At 40.0% G+C, this 27,999-nt stretch overlaps 1 protein-coding gene across 1 annotated transcript in view; it reads left to right on the top strand.

The window, feature by feature from the left end:
• Nucleotides 1-27,999, top strand: part of LOC140562300 (uncharacterized) — a 196,674-nt gene that overhangs the window by 101,216 nt on the left and 67,459 nt on the right. The window contains exons 3-6 of the mRNA XM_072687829.1: nucleotides 461-505; nucleotides 7,156-7,163; nucleotides 23,444-23,470; nucleotides 27,821-27,847. Of these exons, the coding sequence (XP_072543930.1) occupies nucleotides 461-505; nucleotides 7,156-7,163; nucleotides 23,444-23,470; nucleotides 27,821-27,847 (107 nt within the window). The remainder of the gene's footprint in view (nucleotides 1-460; nucleotides 506-7,155; nucleotides 7,164-23,443; nucleotides 23,471-27,820; nucleotides 27,848-27,999) is intronic.

Genomic DNA, 27,999 nt, shown 5'->3' on the forward strand with positions numbered 1-27,999 from the left:
TCCAGCATGTAAAACTTGACAGTGCATGTAATTACCTCATTCTTCCGGTTGAGCATAAACAGATAGGTGCCGTTCACATAAGGCTCACGAGGAGCAAACAGAAAATGAGTTCCTTAAAAACAAATTAGAAATAAAGTCACCCATGCTGAAAAGAATAACAGTGGAGAAATTGGATAAATGGAACTATAAAGTGCATATTTGTTGCGAGGCCGTGTGTGCCGTCTTTCCGTTTCAGCTTCTGACCTTTCAAATCTTAATGAACCTTGGGATGGCCTAAAGAAGCATGAAGCTTCCAAAGGCAATATTTGGACAAAACCTCTGTCTGAGCACTCCTCTCTGGGTGGTTTTTAAACTTTTAGACTTTTGAGAGAGCCTGCAAGACATAAAACTCTGCATTTCTGAGCGTGTCGCTGTAACTGAATCTGAACGGACTGAAAATCCTTCTTCCTTTGCATTCTAGGCCCACCAGGGAAGCGAGGAAGAAGAGGGCGCAATGGAGACCCTGGTGAGTAAGCCAATCACACTCATGACTGTTCAGTGTCACATCCCTTCCATCTCACTCTGTGGGCAGTTTCGAGAGAAGTGTCAAGTCATAAAACCTATTCATGGAACTTAGTAATAGGAGGGTAATGACTACTGCTTTTCCACATTTTCCTAGTGGAAATGATGGAGACTCGACCTACAGTGCATGGGAGCATTAAATTCTATGTCTGCTAAATGACATTCCAAAAGGGGTTTGGGCCGATTACACTGGCCATTACCACAGGTTCCGTTTTTACTGGACCTCCAGTAAGACGTTTCTACCTCCAAGTCCTGCACAAATTGGCCAGACTTCCTGCTGGAGGACACGTGTTAGTGATGTCCCATCCGCAGACCATATGAAAATGAATGCTGGATCATAATGCAAGAAAAAATGAATGAATCCAAATGTGCATTGCCACAAGGAAACACAGAAAATACTGGAGGCTAACAATCCCTAGTGCTGAGATGTGTAGGGGCTGAACCCAGTCCAAACAGTTGGAGCAAAGGTAGGCACTTCATAAAAAGCAATTGAAGGAGCGCATATAAATTTGAATGAGTGCGTATAAAAGTTTGTTTTTGATGGTGAGCTTGAGCTTTGAGGTAGCCGTTAAGTCGAAAGAAAGGAAATGAAGGCAGGCCCTGATAGAAAACACAGGACATTGGACTCCATAATAGTAAATGCTGATGATGACTTTCAAGTCATAGGCATTAAGCACAATCAGGGCGGAGGTCACTTTGCAAAGTAGCCTTCGGATGTTTTTCAGAGTCCTCTGCTCTTAATTTGCTAAATTAATTTCAAATCATGTAAATGGCCTGGAGCCTGCGTTTTCCGTTTAGCAAAAAAGGCGAAAAGAGGCAGGCGAAGGCGGTGTGCTATTTGCCATGTTCCATGTGTTTTCAGGAGTGTGACTTCAAAGCAGAGAGGGCAGTCTCTTGAGCTGTGATAAGCATAACGTTCCCAGCGATGCATTCTGTTACAATTTTTGCATAATGCAAAAAAAAAAAAAGATAATTATGTGCTTTTCAGTTGTGAGGGATGTCCCGATGTCATTTCATGCAACAGCGAAAACTGCAATAACATCCTGTGGATAAATAAACTTGGAAAACTAGCCAATAGCAGCAACCTCCGCGATTTTCAATGCTTAGACTATCATGGTAACAATACAGACAGTTATGCCCACAATCCCTTCTATTGTTCTGATACAAGAGCCTTATCCTTGTGTTGCTCTAGCAGCATGTCGCAGGCCAGGTCAGGCATACCAAAGCGTTCTCACTTGGGCCACACCACCGACAGTACCAACAGCCAGGCCAAATACACAGCCTTCACTTCTTCTCCACGACCACACATACGCGCTCCTGCACTTAGAATGTGGTCCGCAGACAAGCCAAAACAAATGGGAGTTGATTTTCAAATAATGACTTTCTGAGCCTGTTCTTTTCCTCTCACCTTTACACATCACACTAATGGAGCATTTGAAGTAAAATGGGTTTATGACCCGTGTTTCCCCTCATAAATGTATGGAATAAAAGCTAAATTTCCTCTGGACTTCACTACACTCTTAAAAAGGGTCTCATTTAGGGTTCATTGACGTGATGTCATAAAAGAACCACTTTTGCTTCCCTAAATAAGTGAGACTACGTGACCATCCAGATATTTTCTCTGTCCCTGTGTACTGCCAGTTGAGTCTAGACCGTCTGAGGCTCTCTAAGGACCAGTTTGAGAACCATAACTCTGAAGAACCTTTCTAAGCCTGGTACTTCAACAAAGAACATGGCAGTTTTTGAAAAACCTTTTGAATGTTTTTACCCTTTTGCGAGCACAGTTGGAACAAATAAGACCAATAAGTGCCTGGTCACTGGATAGTACTTTCCCACCAGTGGAATTTGAACTTTCAGTGTAGAACGCATAGCATCTAATCACACAATTTCAGTCTAACATTTCTGCCATTAAATTCAGAACACAGTAATTGTTCATGCTGTAAACAAACATTGCTGTTGCTTTTTTATAAATATCCCCTTTACCTTCAATGGTGCAACCATTGCAGGTGCCAGAATGTTAGTGCAGTACCATTTTAAGGTGGAACATTAGCTTTATGCTGCATGGTCAGAACATGCTTCATTTGTTTGTGTTATTTATCTTAAAAATGTTATTTTGTAAATCTTTGTTAGTCAGTTCCAGTGAATACAAGAATCCGAAGTAATGAAGTGTCGTCACTTTGGTAAAACATGAGCAAAAAACAGTCCTTACAGATAAAATGACCACAGAATCACACTGCTTCTGTAGCCTGCAGATTCCCCACATCATCCTGCAGATGACCTAGAACCACAGCATATAACAGTCAAATTCTGGAACTACAGCTTTGCGGGTGCTAAAAGAACTCACTCTGGGCAAACCATTATAAATAGCTAGAACGTACTTGTGATAAAATACCTTGATTCTATTTCTGCATGAGTCAGCAGTGGCAAAAGCAATGGGGAAAATCTATTTAAACTATTTGAAGAGAAGATCTTTCAGCCACAGTGTTAAAAGGGAACGAATCCTGGCCGGATCTTGGTGACACCACAGTCATGTTTGCCTGGCCAGTGGGTTTCCAGGGTGAGAAGCACCAAACTTGAAGCAAGTGCTGGGTCCCTGTCTGGGTGAATGGAACATCCTTTCATCTGGTTGCCCCTTTGCCCAGAGTTCACTAGCTAATTGAAAGGGGAAAGCAAACTGGAAAAACACCAAGGTGTTTACCCAGGAACTGAAGCTCAAAGTGACACCTCATTGGAGCAGAAGTTGGGTCCAGTGAATGGAGTTTGAGAAGGCAGAGACGCTTGTTTGGTTGGACTGGCCGGCGCACTCATGGGTGGGGTTGGCGGTCGAGTGCCGTTGAGTGAGGCAGCGGTGGTTGTCTGTGACCATGCATAACGGGTGGTCAGTGCTTGGATGCACTCTCTCATACGCACACGGCCAGCTACACACCTCCTCTGTGCAGTCCAGGAGCCTCTCTGATGGCCAGATAACCACAGGAAAAAATCTATCACACAGTGTTTCTTCCTTGTAGCTTCTTTTCCACATTAACTAAATTACTTAACAAAACAATAACACTCAATAAGGAAAACCAGAGCATGTACTTGATCAGTATGAGTGAGCCTGTGCCAGCAAACTCAGCCTCTCAAACTTCTTTCGACCTTTTTCTGCATTTTGAGATGAGCCAAAATATTATGACTACTCGGAGATGAAGTGAATCATGTTCATGTCAAGGTCTGGGATATATTAGACGGTCAATAAACAGTTGGTTTTCATAGTCGAAGCGTTGGATGAGTGACGAATGGGCAGGCATGAAGACCTGAGCGACTTTGACAGAGGACAAATTGCTATGGTCAGAGGACTGGGTTGTTAGCGTCTCAGAAAGAAGGCTTGTGAGATGCTACAGGGTCAGCAGTGGTGAGTGCATGATGACAAACACGGAAACCACAAACTGACAACCGGATTTTTTGTACCCAAGTTTCATTGATGTAAAAAGGGAACAAAGTCTACCTATCTGGTCACCTAATCTTTTAAAGATGGTAACACAATGCGCATACAGTGGACTTGTGAGCAGCAGAATTGGACCTTGGAGCAATGGAAGAAGGTCACCTGGTTTCTGGTCCTGCTTTCTTTTACATCACATAGACAGCCAGGCATATGTCCATTGTTTATCTGGGGCAGTGATGACACCAGGGGGCACAGTGGGAAGAAGACAAGCCAATGGAGGGAGTGCCAGGCTTTGAGCAGCTCAGCATGGTAATGTCCTATACTGCACACAATGTTTGGAAAGGCTTTGAGGAACATTTCCTAGATCTCGGTCCGATCAAGCATCTGTGAGATGTCTTGATACAAGACGTCTTACACCAACATGGGAAAAAGCATGTTGTAAATCATGTAAAACATTCCCAAAATGGAAGGGCTGTCTCCAGTACAGTGGTACATTTCAAGGTTCTACCTTGAAATAGAGGTGTGTAGAGGTGTGGACTCTCCAAGAGCCCTGAGATCTTGCCCTGTGGCACCAACAATTTGCTGCTAACGACTTGGTGCCATAGGGCAAGATCTCAGGGCTCTTGGAGAGTCCACACCTCTACTCTACAGCATATCAAGCAACTGATCATAATGTCTTGGCTTAGCGCTGTATCTCTCAGCATAAGCAGCTTTGATTATTAGATAGTTGTAGAACCTTGAAATGTACCACTGTACTGGAGACAGCCCTTCCATTGTGGGAATGTTTTACATGATTTACAACATGGGTTTTCCTTACATGAACAAGACTATAAGCACCACAATCAATTTATGTAATTCAAATCGTAATAAAAAATCTCCAAAGTTAGGAATTTGCACCTCTATAGTAATTTTTTCACTTCTTTCAATGAGTTATGAGTGAGAATCCTAACCCTTATGTAATACATCGAAGCACACTGGATGACGTCTGGTCTGCTGACTACAGTAGCACTAACTGCATTACTTTTAACATGAACTATACTGCTGTCAGTGCTCCAGGCCTTCATGTAGTATCTGTTGGTGATAATGACTTGTCCTTTTATGGGATCACACACCGTGCCAAGGAGCCATCAATTATGAAATCACACGTGGTGAAACATTGAAAGGTCTACAGCACAGGAGCAGGGGTTAGTATTTCCAACAATCAACTTATGTGATTAAGCCTGATGTACCAAGAATGACAGGCTTACTGTGTGCTTCACAGAGCTGCAACTAACAATTATTTCTGCAATAGATTAATCTAATCAAATCGTTCTGTCTTCTGCTGTTCCTGTCACTTTGCCCTCCACAGCGTTGCCATTATTCAAAGTTACATCTGTGCAGCTACAAATACTTTTTGTGTTGTAACAAAACACTAGGGGCCATATTACCCTCAACACTACCTGTGGTATGTTGCATTTCGTTATAAGGACCATGTATGTCATGTGAACATTATAGAGCAGTGTAAGGTGCTTTATAAGTGAATTATAAGTTTAGAAGTGACACTTTTTTTCATAATCATCCTCCTCATCTATGACTGTTGATAAATGTAAAAAAAAAAATCATTGCAGTTCAACAATAGGACGTATAGGACTCAAAATGGGCCTGTAGCAGAAAGATGAAGACATGTTTCTTTGGGTGAGGCTCTGGACTGTAAACGGCAGGTTTAGCTTGGATGTGTTGTTTTGTTCTGATGCAAAAGGTTTTCATTAATGTATTGTTTTTAACCAGTTGAGACTCAAGAGTGAAAAACAATGTGGTGGGAATCTTCTACATAGTTTTGGCTCACTTTTTGCATGCACATGTTTTTATAAACACAGCTAGTTCAAACACAGCAGAAGTGCTGGCACTGCAGATATTTCATACTTGCATTTTCATTTTTCCTCTTGAAATAATTCCCATTTCTTGGAAGATTCCTCACAGCTGCAAAAAAGAAACAAAGAAGTTTGTTGGGCTCCAATAGCCAATTTCCTGTTCCGTTAAAATATAGCTTCAATTTGCTGTCCAGTGTTGACCAGAGGTGTAGGGGTTCCCTTTCTGAGTCTTGGTTCTCGTCAACGTTTCTTCTGAGTTCTGAGGGAGTCTAAAGCAGGCTTTCTAGCTGCTGTTGCCACTGCCTTTTTCAAAACAACCCTGGATCCATATCTTCATACAGCTGCTTTGTGACAACATGTTTTGTGAAAAGCACTATATAAATAAATTTCCATTGATTTGAACTGAATATACCTGGACCGACCCCAAATCGGTTCGGGACATCGCTAGTATATATCAAGGTCATTATCTGTTAAGTGTTTTTCCACGCCCTTCTGTCTGGTCTGCTTCCTATTTTGGATGACAAACATAATTACACATGATGAGATTTGCTTGTTAAATTAATAGCTGTACATTGCATTTCAGAGCACAGCTGCAGAAATGATTTGCACTTCACCTCCAGTATGAGGAAGCTTTGGAAAAAAAATGGCACTCATAAAAAACTAAAAAATCCCTGCCTTTCCATTTTTTTTTAGTTTTCGGTTAAGCAGCTGTGGTTTCCTAATAAGATCCAAGGAATCAAAATGACTTGTGAGGCTCTTTGATAAAATCCCAGTAGTTGTGCTCCATGGACTCATTGAGCAAGGGGGGTAATTGGGTGGAGGGCATGGTGGCCTCCCCACAAAAAACTTAGCAGGAAAAGAGAAGAAAAAACTTTCACGCATGTAACGAGCCCACAACTCCTGTGTAACGCTATATGACTCTGTAAAAGCTATGTGACGGCCCACCCTGTCATTGTTGGCCAACATTCTGGAAAGGAGATCCAGGAACGGCATTTTGTCAAGATGCCAGTCTTAAATGCCACAAGTATAAATAAAAGGCGCGTATCTGCATGCATGCGGAAATGAGACACGGCTTTAGCTGTGCCATTGAAATGTGAGTCGCCGGAAGCGAAGATATTTTGTCTGCCTTATTTCGCCCCCTCGGGTTTAGCCCTATATCACTGAAATGGTTATTTTAGACCAGTCTGGAGTTCAGATGTTATTAGAGGTCATCACATCAAAGCTACTGGGTGTCTAGTACCTCCTGAATGAGTAACTGATCTCTCATCTGTAGCACATTTGCCCAGATTATGACTGTTGTCTTTTTTCTGCTTTTCTCCACAGGACCCCCTGTAAGTACCATGGCAACAAGAATGGTTTGCATGACTGTACATCATTACAGGTAAAACCCACAGATGCAGCATGCATGAGCTGTCACTGGCATGAACAGGAAGGTGGAAGAATCATCAGGTTCTGTTTTAGATCCTTTCTACTGCACTTCTTTATTTTGAATGTTCTGGTTCCTCTAGTGTTCTACTAATGGTATTGTCAGATGAGCACAGTTTTCACTGCCCACTATGTACCCTAGATTAAGCCATTTTTATACACAAATCCTGGCAATGGCAAATCTGGTAAATCCGACCTAATATCAAGGCTTATTGGGTTACTATAAAAAAATATGTAATCTGACTATATGATTAAAATAATATTTTCATCCATGGAAATTCTAATGGGAGAACTGTTTTCCCATCTAAAAATGCCCTGGGTTTCCTACACCAAAGGTTACCAAACTCTGAGAGGTTGCCAGATCCTCCACTAAAAAAAGAGAGTCTCACTTCATTATGTGCCGAGTGATCACATGAGCTTTCTACATCACACAGATGGAAAACGTCTGGCAACCGTGCTAACAAAGACAACCCCATATTTAACCATTAGAGGCTCTGACAAGTCAGAAGGCAGTGGCGCGTTACCCGGGTCAAAACGACCCGCGTGAGTTCGACTGGAGTAATTTATGGAGTTTGTGTGCGATTGAGTGGGTATAATGGTGCATGTCTTCAGAACTGTAAAAAGAACTCACTAAGCTAATTAGTTTTGCGTTTACAGACACTCGCCATAACCTTTTGAGATGAAGGTTAAGTGAAGCCATGTGGTGAAGGTAGCTTTCTAGTGGTATTATGGCCATATTTAGCCATCAATCATCCTACTAACTGCAGTGCATCAGCCCAGTCTAATGCAGTAGTTTAGAACACCACTAAGAGAAAGGGCTTTCTATGAGAAAAATGTGGCCAATTCATTATTAAACCAATGGCCTTTTTATTGACATCTTATTAACTCAGTTATTAATGTTAAGACTTTATTGTTCAATGTAAAATGGTTGACTATTCAGTGGTTCAAAAGTAATATAAAAGAGGAACTGGAGTGTGTGCCCACAAACAGTCTCAAAGATACATACTCTTACATGGTTGTTGGCCATTTTTTAAATGATATAAAACTTTTACATTAAAGTGGAGGTTGTTTAAGCACTGAAAAACTTTCTTCACACATAAACGTTATGATTCTTTGAAGAACCATCCATTGAAAGCTTCTATTGGACATGCAAATGTGTTTTCGTCCGTGATATAGCTCTAAAGACTCACTTTTTCAGTTTTAAGACTGGGTTCTTTATATTTAGCTGCACAGAATCCTTATGATTATGCATCAAATGATTGACAAGATTCTCATGTGATTATGATGCACTACCAAAGAGGCAAGGCTCCTTTCTGTCTTTTCTGCCAGTGAAGTGATGAAGTGCTACATTTCACATTTGTAATCGTCATTGAAGGGAAGAATACCTCCTGGTTATTGGATGTTCTGGAAAATGAAGCGTTTTGTTCTCGTGAATTTAAGTTAAATATGATTATTATCTGCTACACTGATGAACAGTGGGGATGTATGGTGGTTTTCAATGGGCTTTGTCCATTCACAGATCATTTGAAAAAGCTCTCATTCAACAGGCAGTATTTGAAAAAAAAGTAGCAGATATGGAAAAGCAATTCTTTGTCTCTATTTTTGTTCCATTTCACTCCTCTAACTAATGTTTTGCAGAGATTGTCATTTAAGTAATGACAGCCTATTATTTAGGAATTCTGAGAATGACAATCCTCTGAACAGTCTCTAAGAGAGAGATTGGAAAAGCAGTCAGTTGTTAGACCACTGATTTTCTCCAGAAAAAAGGAAGGGGGGGAGGGGGAAAGAGAATGTACTTTAATTTGCCTTAATATAGGTTGAATTATTTAAAGAGAGAAATGGGTGCATGCAACAGAGGTATTTGCCAACCACTGGATGACACACTCAGTGAATCTTAATGACAGACAGGCTACAGTTCAGCATTGAAAGATGGAACAATTTAGCAATGTATGGAGTTATATTTAAGATTACATGAAGAGATACACCACTAAACTTTGGTCTCAATCTTTATACTCTTAAAGATAGAAGTCCTTCAGATGGTTCTTTGCCATAGACAAAACAATTTTCAAAGTTTGTATTAGAGATGGGTGAAAGTTAGTTGTTACCAATGTAATAGTTCTATCATACATGTTTTTACAAACAATTGCATTGCTCAAAGAACTACCTGAATAACCTTTATCTTTAAGAACTTACAGCAGGTTGTACTTTAAAGAAGCAAACAAATAAATATAAAACAATTTGAAGATTACATATCAGCCTGGTCTCAAGTAGAGTTCGTACTATGTGACTAAAAGAGCATTTCAGGATTCGTACAATGTGTACTAAATATAGATTGACTCTTGCACATAAGCACAACTTACTGACGCAACCCAGACATGCAGAAATCTAACTATTTGAACAAATAATGCTACCATCAAAATTGTATTACCTGAACCTGAACCATATAAACCTGAACTTAAACCAATCCCTAATCTAATTCATGTAATTTTATTGCCTACTACACCTAAACCTAATTCTAAACAAATGCTAAATCTAACCTACTTCGCCTCAACCTAAAGATTAAGCTAAACTTAAGCTAAGGACTGAGTCTAACCTTAACCTAACCCAACCTTAAACCACTAATCCAAAATTTTACTGTAACCTTAATCTAACCCTTACCCCAACCCATGTATTTTTATTACCTTACACCTCAACCTAAACCTAAACTTAACCTACTATACCTACACCTAATTCTAACCAAAACATAGGCTAAACCTATCCTACCCTTACCCTGTCCCAAACACAAAAAACTCAACCATAACCATAACTTAAACCTAACCATAGTATAATGTTTAATTTGTACAGTTTCTGCAGGAGTTTCAGTTCATTAATCCATTGTTGTTACTATCCTATTTTTATTCTTCTTCAAGTCCATGAGAAGCTGGGTTGTGTATATTGGACAAAACAGTGCCACCAGTGGACGGGAGCTCCTTGTGAATCGTAAAATATGTACTAATATCTTTGTGTAAATGTAACATGTCCTATGGAGCACTTTCGTGGTAAATGCGTTGCAATGCATAATGGAGAGAAATATTCTGAAAGTGTCTGTAGTCTTTAGGTATATGCGTACATACTGAAGAAGAAACTATACTACAAGCGCTGGAAGATTAGTGTAAATTATGAGACACAATCAGGTCTATATTCACACTGGCACACTGCTAGTTTGTGACCATTACAATTAGTGACATTTATACGGCTCCTTAAACAGACTGTAATTTCCATTTAGCATGTTGTCTCATGGTTTGTCACTTTGAGTCTCTGAAATGGCACTGATTTTACCATAGTGCGTGTCATGCACACCACAAGGCCTGCAGAAGCTTAGTGAGGCGTGAATGTTAACCCAGACCCTCATTCTCTCGCTGGCTAAACCACAGCTAACACATTCATTTAGAATGCAGACCACTGAGGAATTGGGTTCACCAGCTCACAACCTGTAAAATGCAAAATAAATGATAGAATTACATGCTGTGCACACAATAGTTGACCTTTGAAGATTTTTTGTATAATTTTTGAGAGTGCACTGTGTGCCATATATTGTAGATAAATATAGTAGCAAAACCTTGTATCTCTAGATGAGGGGCAGTGGTGGCTCAGCGGTTAGAGCGCCGAGATATCGATAACAGGGTTGTGGGTTCGATTCCCGGGCTCGGCAAGTTGCCACTGTTGGGCCCTTGAGCAAGGCCCTTTACCCTCTCTGCTCCCCGGGCGCTGGAGTTGCACCTTTAACTTTATATAGAAAAAAATGATATATGAGTATGTGAACATTGATAAAATTTCAAAATGTAGAGTTTTCACCTCTACATTACTTACTGGCCAAATATAGAGACGTAGCTGCAAAAAACATCCCTTTTTTCAACCCCCATCCAGTATTTAGCCTGGCTATTGCAGTGTATCCATTCAGAACAGAGGTCTTTTTCGAAAGTGGACCTCATAAGAAAGTCATGCTAAGTGCTTTGTTATGCTTAATCAACCTTACAGTTGACAATATATGTACAAAAGTATTGGGACACCTGTTTATTCATTATTTCTTCTGAAATCCAGATTATTTAAAATAGTTTTTCCAGCTTTTGTTGGAGTATCTTTCTCTACTGTCCAGGGAAGGCTTTTACTAGCTTTTGGAGCACTGCTGTGAGGATTTGATTGCATTCAGCAACAAGAGTGTTAGTGAGGTCAGGATGTTGGATGATGACCTCTTCCCTAACTCCCCAAACACATTTCAGAAGCATTGGATGCAGTGGCATCATTCCAGAGAATTATACCATGCCATGCTATGTCAGAGACTGGTTTTGGTCATGGACCTTAATTAACAGATTACTGAAGAGTTTACATTTTTACAACACGTTTTAGACATCCCCGGACATTAAAATATGTCACTTAAGAACCCACTTTTTCATAGTGGATTGTAAAAGTCCATGGACGTGAATAATTTCCTAGACTATTTTTAAACAGATTTTCAACGTCTAAAGGCTCTCTTTGTTCACTGAGGCGACAGTGGTGATGTGGTGAAACTATTTGCTACCCGACTCCAAGTTCCACTCTGCCAGTAAGTGTCTAAGCAAACACTGAAAGTTCCTTTATCTATGTCTTCTGCAAAGGAAATGCAGTGTGTTGCATTTTTCCAATGTTTCTTCCCAAGCTTATTCGAGGGAACGGTGTGTCACTGTGAATGAATTATGCAACGGACCTGCCTGGGATTAGAAGAACATTGGTGACATCCAGAAGTCCAGCCCTCAGCCTCATCCATAATGCAGTGCGCCTGTTAATAAAACATCCTCCAGTTGGACTTTGATCAGCTCCACACCTTTCCTCTGCTCAGAGGAGCTCAAGATTTAGGCGAGTTCTAACACCAGTCTGACGCTAATTAGCATGGCAACTTGACAAGCCAGGAGACAGCGTGCTAGCAGGAATGACAGAGAGTTTGTGCATGCAAGGTTGCCCTTTTAAAATGATCTTGAGCCTGTTATTCTTTTCAGAATTTAATTAAAATAATGAAAAAGTACTTGCATAAACTCTGTGTGCTCCTGGTGTGGCCTTTTTTTTGTACTAGAAAGCAATTACAGTTATAAATTACTTTATAATACTTGCTAATATTTTAGATTTCAGTTTTTGATTTGACTTTTTTAACTTTTGTTCCTTTAAATGGTCAAACATAATTTGCCAAATTACTGAATAAAAATACTGCTCAATATTATATAAGCAAGTTGTTTGTTGATGTTGATTGATAAATTACAAATGAAAATTATCTACTGTATGAGGCCACTTACTTGCTGTAGCACCTCAAAATATCAAGAAAGCAAATGCCTGATTGACTGGTTTGTCATTTAACAATGAAGAAAGGAGAACAGCATCCTAAAAGAATCCCAGCCACATTTGACAGAGCTGGGACTGAAATAGAAATTGCATTAGTAGGGCCACAGGCACTGTAAGCTATATTTCACAGTGGCTACGTTACCTATTGCTGTCAAGACACTGTGGAATGGCTAATCAGCAGCGCTAAACAAATAGGAAATAGTGATTGATTCTGTAGAGCTGTCACATTTATTAAATAAACCTTAGTTCTTGATGTAAACATTGACATTGATTCAAATATTTAGTTTGCAGTATGTGATGTATGACAACAATTCATATTTTGAATTAGTAGCTGGTTTCTCTTACAATATGAATCAGAGCCTGATGGACGCACTAATTTATATGCACTTATACCAGTATATGCACCTCTGGGTACATTTTCTAGATTAAAAAGAAGTAAACACAACTGCAAATGTTGAGTCTTATTTGCTGTTTTAATTTGACATATTTTTACATAATTTGATTGTGGCAGTTGTTCATTACATTGTTTCCAAATTTAATGATGAATGGACCAATTGAAATGCTCTAAAATGGCTTTACATAAAATGTTTTTATGCGACATTGAAAGTGAAGAAGGTTTGTTCCTTCTGTGAAGTTTTTAAGAAACTACATACATACTATATTTTCATTAAGTTCATGTGGTGAATTTGAACAAATTCACACAGTGGCTGAAAAACTAAGCATTCAACCCTGTTACCCAGCTAAACTACTTTGTAAAAAGTGTGTTTAGTGCATAATTAGATATAGTATTTGACAGATTGCTTAATTCAGGAAACTGCCGTAGAAAAGGAAGTTCAATGACCTCAGTTTTGTGTGATTTGTCAAATAAGAAAGAAATGGGGGACATGGGAACTATATCTACTAGCTGCAAGTGGCTAGCCTTTAAACACAGTTTAAACCAATGCAACTAGTGACAGACCTGCAGACAAAATAGTTCTTGGTGAGTACAGTTTATTTTAGATTAAGAGGAATTCTGGGACCTTCTGGCAAATACTAGAAACCTAAACAAGGCCCAATGTGAAGAAGAGTGGAAGTGACAGAATGACATTTGTCCCATCCCATTTGACCAAGCTCATCAATAAGAGATTACCCCAGTCCTGCCAGAATCAGGACAACATGGGGGAGGGGGGGGGGGGGGGGGCTTTTGGGGAGTCTAGAGCCTGCTAGAATATTCATATTGTGCAAAAAAAGAAGAAAAAGAAAAGAAAGGTACATAGCCAGTTTCAGGAATGTTGCCAGGCACATCAAAAGGAGCAGGAGCTAACCAAGAACCAGGTCGACTAAGTTCAAATCTGGCTTATTGAGAAAGGTCCACTGGTCAAGTGAAACCAGAGAATTGCAATACATTGCTTTATATCCGTGCTGTAGAAACAGAAGCTTTTACAACAACAGTTCTCAGAGTGCAATCACTGAAGTATGATAAGTATGTTTTCTAAGCTCTCTGTTAGCAAATTCAAAGCTGGTATTGATGCGGCAGCCAGTGATATTTTATCAGATCCTGATGGAGATAATAGTATGCTGGATGTGTTAGGAGTCAATAAATTCCTTATACTAAGGCATGTATTTTCATAGAAAATCCATTTTTGTGTTTTTTCCCCTTTTGATGGGAACAATAAAAACACCCTTAAACATAAAAGCCAGAGACTATTATAATAGCCTAATTTCCTCTTTTGGAACCATTCAACAAGAAGTAAATAGAAATAGAAAAGCCTGCGAATGGAATGACTAACAAGGACAGTTTTATCACATATGATTTACAGGGTATGGATATTTTACACAATGGTTAGTTTATGATAGAAATACGCTTGGAGATACGCTTTGAATGAGGTGGTATGCATTGATGTCCATGGAATGTTTAGCTCCAATCACAAAGGTCTGTTAATGCAAAACTGATCAGCTGCTATCTTATGGGCATATAAATGTCAGCAGTGTTATTCTCTACTCCATAATGCGATGATTTTGCACATGTGCTTAAAGGTGCTATGTGTTTGTCAGTAATGCTAGTATTCAGTAATTTCACATATGAACCGTCCTACAAATGAAAGGTCTGGTTGCAGATCCTTTGCAGACAACGACTGGTTCAAGCCTGTGACAAGAAGACAATATCTTCCTTGTTGTTGACACTCTTCCAGGCCTGTAATATAGCCATTATCAGTTCTTGCTTGTTTTAAGATGCTGTTTGGCCTTCTTTGTTGTCTTGAGCAGGTGTGGACTGTGTTTCCTCTATTTTACTCCCAATATAGCTATCAATAAACTCAAATTACTGATACTCTGCATAGTGATTTGTGCATCATCATAGATTGCCAGCATAGTGATTTTTTCTGTACAATTATTTTTAAAGGTTCAGATTGGTCTTGTGTCAGACCTTCTTCAAGATTGTGGGTGGAGTGATTGACACTTAGTTTGTGACTTTTGCAGTAAGCTTTCACCTACTGCTCAGAACATCAGTTGTGCTCTGCATTTGGGTATCCGAACCATCTAGTCAGATTTTATTTTGGGCGTAATTTAAGAACGGTTGAAATTCTTATACATTGAAAATGTTGCTCATCTTTAGGAAGGCCTTAACATAATAAAATAGAGTTAGTCACTGTTAATTCAAGAAACAAAGGCTATTGATGAGTAGAGTTAGTAAAATTCAAACTCTGTGTAGTGTGTTTGGCAGAGTTCTCATTTGTCAACCCAAGAGCCCTAATCAAAATACTGCATTGCTTGCAGGCTTCTCTCTGGGATACTAAGTATCTACAAGTGCAAGAATGAGCTAGCACACAGTGGGATGCAGTTTTTAAAACAAAGACAGCAAGTTTTTCAGATCACTGCAGAATAATAATATCCTTCCATTCTAGTTGTCCTTTTGAGCTGAGATGGTTGGGTCTGTTGGACTGTTTACACTGACTATTGGAATGACAAAAAGGCTGGGAATTAATGCCTTTCCCCCCCTAGAGCGAGTCAGAAGACATGGTCACAGAGTTACTGGGGGGTGGGGGGGTGGGTAATAAAGTCCAGCAGAGTTAGCAGAGGGATGCAGTAAAACCTGCGGAAGTATGGAGCCAAGCTGATCAGTGGCACACTTCAGTCTGTGGCCTTGCCTGTGTCAGAGTGACCAGCTTCATTAGTGGGGCCAGGCCTCCATGACCACAATACTGTAATTAAAAGGTGACCCTGCTAATTAACTCGCCTGGCAAGACATTGCTCTCCCGCAGTTCTTTATAGCATGACCCCCTCGGGCTAAAACACTTTTTTTTTGGGGGGGGGGGCATGCTACCATACATGTACGCTCACATATGCAGTCGACATTAAAGCCATTTTGTGCCGGACTAATTGTGATACAATGTGGATATGGGAACCAGATGCCATTCTCCCTAGTCAGTTTTCCAGTGCGGTTTTTCCTATCCCAACCAAACCTCAAACGCTGCGATTCCTCCGACGAGCACCAGCCGCTTGTGGTCATCTGTTCTTGTCTGCTCTATTCTGATTGCTCACATCCCTGTCCTTCCATTAGATTTACCACTCCAAAATGTTCCCCAAGGGCTCCTACTCAAAGTTCCTCCATTCAGCACCATTCAGAATGTTTTACCCTTAGCTCTCTTTTTTGCTTCCCAGGTTTTTGGGGGTCCTACTTGTGGTTTTGTGTTCCTTTGGTGGGCTCCCCTGCTAAAGCAGTAAAGTCTCCTTGGGGAGTGCCTTCACATTTACTGCCAGTTCTTCCCTTAATATCATCATGATGTATTGGTTTGATTGTCTGCTCATCCCACCACTGACGTTGATTTCTTATGTGCTGGATTTAGTGAATTTGCTCATTGCAGGACAGCGGACTCATACTGTTGTTGTCATATTAAAACTTTTTGACAATTTTATATTTTTTTATATCGTTTGAGAGTGACACCTAACCTTTAGATAGTTCGAATATTTATTGTAGAAGAGACCAGCAGAAATGGTCCAAGATTACTAAATACTTAATGGTAGGGATGCACCAATAAGGGAATTATGAACTGATGCTAATATCTAATATTTTTCATGTGCTTATCTGGTAATGCTGATACTTATAACGATACATAAATATTAAAAAAATGTTGAAATTTGCAACTACATCTACGTGGATACTGGAAGACATCTGATACAACATCTTTGGAATAAAAACAAATATACTGAATGACGCAGTGCCATGTTCACCAACTTACTCAACTAATGGCGATAAGATGTGTAGATGATTGTGCTTTGCTGGACAGCTTTAATTATCAAACAGCAATCTTAGCTTCTGCCAGTTTATATCAAACAGGCTGCCATTCAGTTGCACTCTCTTCAGTTTGTGAAGGGCAGCTGGATTTACGCTTTTTAATGGCCATGTTTTACAACGCTTGCCACCCTGGATTTACTGGGCACTCTTTAGTCATGCTTTGCTCCTAGAGATGTACAAAATCACTTTTTCATTTAAGTGGGGACCAGTTACCACACCGTTAAATGCAGTCTGCGTACTACCTCCCTTTGAAGCAGGTATGGGGTTTTAATGAAGCATGCCAGATGCGTTGCTCAGTCCAACCCGTTTTCACCAAAGCTGGACTTCAGAGGTTTGGTTAAGCCAGGAGGGGGCACACACTGTGTTGGAGCTCCTCAAAAGACCTTTTTCCTCTGGTGTAGCTTTCTTCTGCTCATTTCTTTGTGGTGACTTTCTAGCCACCCCACAGAATGCTTCAAGTTTTGCCGTTGGTTGTGATCTGTCTTCCAACTTCCGACTCATGAGTTGTAACAGTCTCTGTTAAATGACCCTGTGACAGTCGTCTGGCTTCATAAGAGAGTAATATGCGGTTTTGATGATTGGTTTCATTTCCAGATATTTCAAAACAAAAATCAGTTATTGTTAACTGTTGCTTTATAGAAGACTGGAGGCATCTTTAAATCATTCTCTGAGCTCGTTGTTAAAGTAAATGTAAGACAGTTTCTTAAATGATTACAATGAACCATCAAATAAATGTCCACACACATGAGGAAATATGCCTGAACTCTTTCTACTCATGATTTCACTTCAGAAATCATAAAGCCTCATAAAAGAGAGCATGCAACCCAACTCTTTATTTCCATCCACTCATACATCCAGGGTAAGGCCTTTGCTCTGTAACAGACCGGTAAAGTTTAAAGCTTTTTTATGAGAATGGATGAACAATGGTTGTGCTGTGCAATATTTCATATTAAATGGGACCTTTTTTATGATTAATAAGTGCTGTCATTGCTGTGTCATTGCTGTGATGTTGCCAAGCAGTTGCTTTGGTATCTTATTTGGTTTCTATGCAACTTTATAGGTGGTTGTAGGGCTGAGCAATATGGTAAATTTATCATATCATTTTAACATTTGAATTTGACACTATGAGACACTATATTTATTTATATAGATACACGTGATCTGAGACAAGTTGCATCAGTAGCGCCAGATTCAGATCAAAAACGACTCTTCAAATGCTCTCCCATAAAATGACACTGTAATGAATTGAGCAGTTAATCACTGTTATTTAAGTGCCAGTGATAGCCTTCGATAGGTTCATAAAAGCATATTATGTGTTACAATAACAAAACTTGACACGATACATTAAATATTGTCATATCGCCCACTTCTGGGTGGTTGCTATGCAGCTGCTAGGTGCTGCTATGCTGTTCAAAGAGGTTGCTAAGCTGTTTGACAAGTAGTTGCTACAGTGTCCGAGTGGTTGATGTGCAGTTGCTAGGCAGTTGCTGTGGGGGGTTTCCCAGTGGTTGCTATGTGATTGTCATGCTGTTGCTAAGCAGCTGCAATGCAGTTACTAGGCGGCTGCTATGGTATTCCACATGATTGCAATGCTGTCCCAGGTAGTTACTAGGAACAGTGTTGATATCTAGAGAACTGCAGGATGAGCTAATCTGCAAAAATCTAGAAATGAAAAAATAAGAACAATAAAAAGGACATGTAAAGACTGGATTTGAGAAGTTATAAATAATAATAATAATAATAATAATAATAATAAAAACAGGATCACTGGATTCTTGTTCTGGACAGGTGATTGGCAATAGGCCAGGTTGTTATTTTTATTAAGCACAGTTTTATGATAAGGCATGTACTGTACGTGTTCTTACACACTATTTGAATGCTTCTGTTACTCCTTCACCAAAATGTAGCAGCAGAATGAAACATGACTGTTTAATTTGTTAAATAGGCAGTTAGCTCCTGCTTCTGATGTGCCACTTTATTTGATTCCTGTTGTTTAAGTGGGAAACTGACTTTTCATTAAAGAATTTAAAATGCCAGTTTGGCACACTAAAGAGCAAATATAAAGAGCTGAATAAATTACACCACAGCTCTGGCTAATAGAAAGTACTGGAAATGTGTGTTTCAGTTAACCCACACAGTGAGAGCTTCAAAACAGGCAATAAAAATCCAACATCAACCAATTTAACTGTAAAGAAATCAGATTTGGCCGCAGAAATCACCCTTGCACCCCTTTGTTTTTATGCTCCTTTATGGTAGCTATAGGTGAAAAACGTTTAAAATGGTCATATCTAAAGAGATCATTTACTACCATTACCATTAACACACAGCTCTCGATAATCATCAGCTACACTCCACTACTTGCTTAGCAGGCAATCAAACAGCATGTAATACAGAGGAGGGTGCAGTGAGTTTTTATAAATGAGCTTCCAGGGCTTTGAGTGACAGTGATTGATTCAATATGGCAGTCAACTGCTTCTCTTAGTGGCACTGTTTTAAAAAAAGTCATTTTGATAGCTGGGTTTCAGCAGTTCTTACAGAAAGTACATGGACAAGGGTCCCCCGTTGCTGGTCGAGTGTGCCTCCACAAACTACCAATGATTTTGGATTTCATACAGTAAAGCTGTATCACTGGCCCAGAATCGAAGCCAAACCCACTAGAGCACTTTCACTCATGTCAACAATAGCCAAAGTGGTGGAAACACTCCAGCCTTGTGCTTGCAGTGCTGAATGCGAACTGTCAAACTAACATCCATCAAGTTATGTGAAAATGATTGCTGAAAAGTGGGGTGAAATATGAGTCCAGTGTACTGTGACCTTTCTCTGAAAGATCTGGAACATAAACAAAGGAACCCGTCAGTGAAGCAGAGAATTTGATGCAGTCTTTCTGTTTTAATTGAACAATAATAGCAAGGTCAATTCTTAAACACCAGAGAAGAATTAAACATTCACTTGTTCACTTGAACAAGAAGAAATAAAAAATGGAGTGGGTCAAATGGACCCCCTTTATTTGGTGAAGGGAAAACATCTCTCTGTTTTAAATGCATTTTTAGTTGATTGAGCCAAATTGGTTTTGTGGGCAGGAGAATTCCTCATGTCAGGTTGATTTTATGATTTTCTCAGTTTATAGTCTGTCTGAAGCAATTCCTGAGCCAAGCCAAACTGACTAAGCCATAATAAAGTTTAGATAATGCTGTACACCAAAGCTCGGTCCGTGGGGATCGGGTGAGATAGTCAAACAAAGTGAGTGAAAAAACTGCAGATTTGGGGTGATAATTTATCATGTTTATATTGATATTAAGAGCACCTACTTTATCAGATGTGCTACAGGGTGGTGTTTCCCAGTTCTCTGTGGTTTTGGCTCTGATTGTGTGGGCCTTTCATTTAGGCCTTGCCGTGCCTTTTCTGGCTGCAGTTGTCTGCTCGCAGTGGTCTTTTGTATGCCAGCATTTAAAAAAAAGTGCAGTCAGCACAAGCCAGCTCAGCGAACCCATTATTGTGTTAAAGCCATGGCTTTTTTTGACATGTGAACAAGCTTTCTTGACCACTGCTTTATAGGTACCTTCACTTGCTGCACTACAAAGATTTTTGTTTTAGCAGATTCTGAAATGTGTAATCTTTTTTAGGCACGGAATATTAATCAGTCTCTGTGTCAAACCCATCAGGGGAATTCTACCAGTTTTCACAATCTCAAGGCAAAATGGGACAAAACAAAATTGACAATATATCATCATATATAAATTATTATTATATAGGTCAGTGGTCACTTTTCAACTTTACAGCAGTATCAAACTAAAAGTACATGATCATGAAGGCCTCATTTCTTCCTCAAACAGATTTGATTTCTTTAGTTGTGATTATACACAGTTTATGTATATATGGTTACTATATTCCACCGAGCAGCAATAGTATGCTCAGTACCGAGCCACAATCTATGCATAAAAGGTTAACAATATTTTTAGCACCTCTAAAAGGTTGTAATTATCTTCATCTACAGTGGCATCTTTCAAGGGTGGGATATATTAGGAAGCAAGTGAACAGTCAGTTCTTGAAGGTAATGTGTTAAATCATGAAAAATGCACAAGGATCTCTGACAAGGACCAAATTGTGATATCTAGATGACTGGATCAGAGCGACAGGGTCATGGGCACCTAAGGGTCATTGATGCGATCCATGGAGGCAGGATCTACTGCTAAAGTCTTGGTGACAGATACCACAGAGCACCTTCAGAGGCTTTGGGGTGTCCATGCCTTGAATGGTCTGATCTGTTATGACGGCACAAGGGAGACCTACTCACTATTAGGCAGGTGGCGTAAATGTTATGGGTGATTGGTGTGGACTGCTGGACTATACATACTGTGTACTTGAGTAAAAAACGTGTTTATGCTAATTGTAATCAATGCAGTGTCAAAGTAAACTTTTAAGAAAATCATAGTAAATTTAGAATAAACCAATTCTCACAAACTAAATAGCACAACCTTCTGGTAGTTTGCATGAATGGCATTCATTCTACAAAAATGATCTATGCACTTACAATCTATTTTCGAGTCCTTTTTTTAGCCACTGCCAAATAGCTTTATTAACACACTTTTTTAAACATTATGATTATGCCTTCATTTCTTTCTGGAATGAGCCAGTTTTGCTCTGATGCAACCCTTTAATAGTTAATATTTCTGCTGCTGTCCCACAAAAAACTTTGTTGAGAATCACAAAAGCTTGCTAATTGTTAGTTGCAACAGACAGCAGACGGCTCTCTATGGAATATCCTGGCCTTGGACAGGCAGGCACAGTCAAATACATGCAGACAGATTCCCATCATGGACAGGAAACTCAGCATCATTCACATTTAGCCATCATGCACGTTCTCTACCGTCCCTGACACAGTCCAGGTTAATATAATCTCCATTCTTCTTACCTCACAGCCAGGTGGGCTGCTCTATGTACAGAACTGACAGAAACTGCTAGAAGTGTTGACTTGAACTCCTCCATGGAACATCAGGCTTAAGGTGGAGTGGGCTAGGTAAGGCAAGTGTATTTTAGGAGTACAGGAACATGTACAGGAATTGAATCTTATCTTCCCATCCATCTATACATCTAAATGTCTGTCCACCTGTCATATCTGCACGTTTACTATACCATCATATGCATCATTTTTTTAATTTCTGCAGAGAAAATGTAGTTTATCATCGCACACACACACACACACACATACACATACACACCCACAGTAGAGTCAGCTACTGTGGAGAAAACCTGGAGGATCAGAGTTTCCGGTGCATGCAGGAGTAGCAGGTGTCTGAATGCTCGATCACATCTTGTGTCTCAGTTTTTACTCTGAGCACAACAGCACACATGTGTTTGTAGTTTAGTGCCTTCCCCCTCAATGCACACAGCAATATGTGGAAAAAAGAAACGTATCCTTTCCACCTCAGCAACAAAAGTGCTACACCAGTTGGGTAATTCGCAGTGCAGAACAGCATAGCAGTCATAACTTAACACAAGAAAAATTGATCCAGTTCAAATGTATTCCGATTTCGTTCCAGTCCATGTGTCCAGGGTTATTAAAAGACAATCTACATTTAATGAAATGCAAAGTCATATGAGGTAATTTGGAACTTGGGGTTGGAGCCCAGAGGTTGTTAACTGATTGGTGCAGGAGGTCTGCGAAACGGAACGCTCTGTGAGTGAAAATGAACACCCTGCTTTAATGTGCCAGATGAGACTGAGAGACAAGCTCTCCGTAAAGCTGTGATCAGTAGCTGGATTTCTGAATAGCAGGTTATGCGACCCAGAAGGTCTAAAGCTAGAGGCTACAGTTTTGTTTTTTGTTTTTTTGTTTTTTGGAGTGAGCAGTCAGTTTGACCTGGGCCTAAAGTAACATTTAGAGCTTTTGCAAAGCTAAAGTCATCCAATAAATTATACAAATGAAAAAGTGTTAAATAAAAACTAGGGCAGTTCAATTTGTGCAACACTATAATGGTTGCATAAAAGGTTGCAGCATAGCATATGGCTTTGAGTCCTTTTTTGATCTAACGCTGTGTCGAAACAACTAAATCTGCAAGCAAAATCCTGCTGTATCCGAGATTCCGTCCGGTAAATCTACAAATTGTCTGCACACATCCAGTTCCACCAATATGAACTTAATGAACCAGTCACACTATCATCTTATGCCCTGCTTAATAACCATGGAAGGAACTCATTATTTGACATGAAAGCAACTGTGGAGATCTGCTTTATTTGTAAAGCATGTGGCAAGTTAGATAAGACTTCATTTTGGCTTGATTACATATTCAGCTAGTACAGCTCTAATAAGACTGTGCAGGCCATAAATGGGCAAAAGCCAGACTATAGAAAACCATAGATTCCAAAAGGATTCAGCTGGGTACCATTAGCTATAAACAAAGGTTTCAAGTTCATAAGAGAAGCCTAGATCAGGACTGATTTGTTGGTGGAAATTTGTGGAAAATGGTATTCATTGATTAAGTAAGATTTATACTGCATGCAAACTATTGATTGCTTTTGAGAATGAGTAAAAAATGCCTAATATTTCTTTTTAATCTGCAACAGGGTCCACCTGGTCCAAAAGGAGACAAGGTAAGCAGCACCCCTATAGCAGTTATCTAATCTAACAATGTGTTTGAGAACTGTTGATCATTGTGTCACGTAAACCATGTTTTGGACCAAAATAAATAAATAAAGGGTTTTTTTTTCTAACACATCTCTGTTATGAACATGATTGACTATGAAATCAAATGTGGTTCTTCTACTACGTAATCCCTTAACGCAGCAAGGCTTATTACTCACTGTGGGGGAAATTACTCGGTAACTACAGGGACATCATAAACCTCATAAAGAGGGCCGGTTCTGCCCTGGGGTGCTTCTTAGACCCAGTGCAGGTGGTGGGAGACAGGAGGATGAAAGACAAGCTGGCTTCCATGCCGGAGAACAGCTCCCACCCCATGCATGAGACTCTGGCAGCATTGGGCAGCTCCTTTAGTGACAGGCTGCTTCACCCCAAGTGTGTGAAGGAGCGGTATCGCAGGTCCTACCTTCCTGCTGCCGTCAGACTGCACAACCAGCACTGCTCCCAGCGGACCGCATACACACACACTTAACTACACACACATGTTCAGGGAACAGAGATCCCTCAATGCAAAAATACTATGTGCAATACCCCCCCCCCCCCACACACACACACACACACGTGGAATTAAGAGTCATTTGCTGTAAATAATATTGTTATTGCTTTTTTAATTCTTATTTATATTGTGTATATAGTGTAAATTATTATATCTACATTTTTGTAACTGAGTGTCTTGTTATCCCTTTCTGCTGTGACACTGAGAATTTCCCCACTGTGGGACTAATAAAGGATTATCTTATCTTATCTTATCTGTACAAACTGGTGGGGTTAATGGGGTTAAATGGGAAAGTTGTGGCACCTTTATTCTACAGAGTGACTGAAAAATCTGCCAAAGTGTATTCCTTTTCCAAGCCTGGCATGTTTCTGGCACTTCAATCTATTAGAGATTTAATGAAAATCACATTTACATTTAATTAAATTAATTACCTCTTTCAGCTGCTCTGGTTGAGAAAATAAATGAAGGTGAAGAGCAGTGATAATACAGGATTAATAATATACATCCTATTATACGTAGATTGTCAGTGTAATATTTTACATTGATTTCCATGGTAAATCCTCCAGTATGACATTTACATAGGCTTAGCCTGTAGAGCACAGCCTTCCTTCCCCTCCTCTTTTTCATCTATCATATTATGCCTTCAGTTTGTTCCAAAACAGATTCTATTCCATACAGAATGTATATGAATGGCACTCTGCAGCCAATTCCACTGCAATGTGAAGTGGCCTTGACCTCAAGGCTCATTCCGGAATATCTAAATCCCCACATCGTTCACAAATCCACAGCGCTCTACATTATTGCCTTCACACCAGGCCCCAGGCTGAAGTGCTTTAACGCTTCGCCGAGCATCCCTCTATAAAACTAATGCCGAGCACGAGGAATAACCACACTGTCTCTTTATTTGAGCATAGACCAGGCGACCAATCTGTAGCAATGAAGCTCCAATGCGGAAAGATTAACCATGCAAATATGTGAGGTTTCCTCGGCTCATGCAGCATGGAAAGATGCCGTTGGTGTTTCTGAATCTTGATGAGACATTGTAAAAAAAAAAAAAATGAATAGGAAGAAGAAAAAAGAGCCGCAAACCTTTCACTGGCTGGTCGGTAGCTGGATCATGTAAAGGCCTTTATGAGTCACTTGATAAGACTGAGGATAGCATGACTGAAGCAAGGCTGAAAGTTATCTAACATTTCCATGATGCACCCTTTCCATCACAGCTCTTCCTGTGAACCCAAATATTAGTTAAAAACATGAACACATCTACCAAGAGAAAAACACTTCCTTAAGCATTTGGATGAGGAAAAGCCTGGGAAAATTAAGGTTCGAATAGCTGTCCGTAGGAAGCGGATAAATGACAGATGCTAAATTAGATCCACCCGTTTAGAGGTTCAGCGCTCTCCTCAGCCCAGTCGCTGCCATTTAGTGTTTGTTGTAACTTTCACCACAAAGCCCCAAGTCCAATGCCGACTGTTCTCTGAAGATCTGCCAGCTCAACAGCCGTGCCTAACGGAGGCCATCAAGCATCATTTACTCTCAATCACGTGGGCCGCATTCTCGTTGTATATAAAAAAAAAAAATGGGTTGCTGTTACCCTGCCTTAATTTACGGTCTCTTTCACATTGTCACTCTGGAAACAGAAAAGCTTTTGCACAGTATATCAATAGTGCTACTTTTAAGTAAAATAAGTAGCACTATTTATTTTACACAAGAAATTTGAGCCACTTTGCAGAAAGTCCATACAGTTCGGGTTGTAACGGTAAACAAAACGTCCGCAGTTTGGACCTCACGGTTCAGTATGGTTTCAGTACAATGAGATAAAAGCAACAAAACCCCTAAAGGCATATGGCTTAGGCTCCTTTTCATTTATTTGAACAGGCTGTCGTGCAGTCCGTTCCACCTAGTGTCGTATAACACCCCTGAGGTGATTAATGCAGTCTGTAGTGTTAATACGTTAGCCTGTTGAATGTGTTTTCACACACGTCATACAGCTGTCCAACAACACGACCAACCGTCCTCGTCCAATTCACCATGATTTGATGATTTTAAATAAAACAGGAAAAGGCCAGAATGCTGAAATGTGAAATACTTGTTTATTTTCAGTTGTTTTTAATCCTGGTTCCTCTTGAGGTTTCTTCCCACTCACTCTGAGGGAGATTTTCCTTACCACCGTCTCCGTAGGCCTGCTTACTTGGGACTGTTGTTAAAGGATAGTCTGTTGTTAAAAGCGGCTTAAATAAATCGGAACTTGAATTTTTATTTATCGTGATTGACAATCAGGGTGGATGACTTAAATGTCAGAAAACATGCGTATGTTAATCTTTGTTTTCGCATCTATGTCATGGCCTTAACATGTCTGGTTCAAAATTGTTTAAACAGATGCAGTCATGTTTACAGTCTTCCACAAACGGAAGGCATTTCCTTGCTAAACATAAACCACGGAATAATTACTTTTGACCTTGTGGATGCATCAAATAAAAACAAACAAAGCCTGATTTTGTAATCAATAGCCCAAAAATCATGTAGTCCAATAATTACAAGCTACAATACCAGTAAAGGAAAGCTATAATAACAGTCTAAATAAATACAGTCTAGCCCTGAGGCTTCATACAGTGAGCTTCAGCTGTTTATATTTAAAAAGAAGGCAGCAAACACACAATATTTTAACCCTACAGCAAAAACTACCAGCAACCCATTTTAAGAGCTACCAAACCAAAAGCAGGATGAAAGTTAGCTGTTTATTTAAACTCTAAATGTTTTCATATTCATACTCTTGATTTGAGATACTGATCCTGAGGATGGATATATTCTTTTTGTGTTTCCACATAACCAAGTTAGCAGTAGCCTCTTAGTACTTAGTGTCTCTTTCTTTCTTTTGTGACCGATACTTTTGTCAACCAGTGATGTCTACAATATATATATATACATACAACAGTGCATTGAACACAATCTCATAAGCCTCATGTGTAGCGCACTTTAGCCCTGTAGATTTCTGTAAAGGTGCTTAGAAAAAAGGAGCTCTGGACATGGCTCCTGTGTATAGTATGTCAGTTCTGCACCGGACGCTCCTTTGTGCCGCTGCTCAGCAGTTAGAAATAATAATCACCAGCAATCATTTAATGACCAGCATTTCTCATTTTTGTTTTAAAGCGTTCTCGAGCTCCAGACTCATCTCGTCTAGTCTCGTCTCATCGCATTTCTAAAATGAAGCGAAATGCAGAAACTAACAGCCTCATTATGACGCCTACATGCGAGCGTTTTCATTTTCTTCTCTAACCCTTCAACCTTTAATAAGCAGTGATGAGATGATTCTTCTGCTGCTCTTCTTAAAGCCTGTGCCAATGTGTGTCCGAAATGAGGCTTGGAGAACTGCAGGCTGAGTCATTTTAAATCACAACACTGCTTAGTCACACTCCTCTGCTGGCTCACACTGGGAAAGCTTTGGGCAGGCCTGCGCCTGCTGATACAAAAGAAGCCAAAAAGACAAAATGATACGGTGGTTGTTCCCCTCTTTTCAGCCGCAGCAGGATAAGCAAGGACTCCCCCTTCCTCAAGCCAACCCCTGTAGACCGTCAAACACATACCACGCACACAACCTACAACCCCCGTCAACATCAGTGTGTGTTATCATAAGTGATTTTTACTCTGAGTCGCAATGCGTTCCTGAGGCTGCGGGGATTATCTTACTCCATCAGTGTGTTTTGAATTATGTCTTAATAGGTGCTCTTTTATATCCATATGTGTGTATGATATTGCAAAATTATATTCACTCTCTCTCTCTTTTATTTTTCCTCTTCTTCCACAGGGCGATCAAGGCGACCAGGGGCCGCGGGTATGTGGTCTGCTCCAGCATGTTTTTCTCCTTTCTTGATATGTTGATGAATGTGTGTGTAATGCGTTCTGTAGGAAACCGTGGACGGAACGAGATGCATGCGATTTTGTGGACAGTGCGTGTTGTTTAGGCTCTCCAAGCATAACAGAGCT

This window comes from Salminus brasiliensis, chromosome 9 (genome assembly GCF_030463535.1).
Source record: "Salminus brasiliensis chromosome 9, fSalBra1.hap2, whole genome shotgun sequence".
NCBI lineage: Eukaryota > Metazoa > Chordata > Actinopteri > Characiformes > Bryconidae > Salminus > Salminus brasiliensis.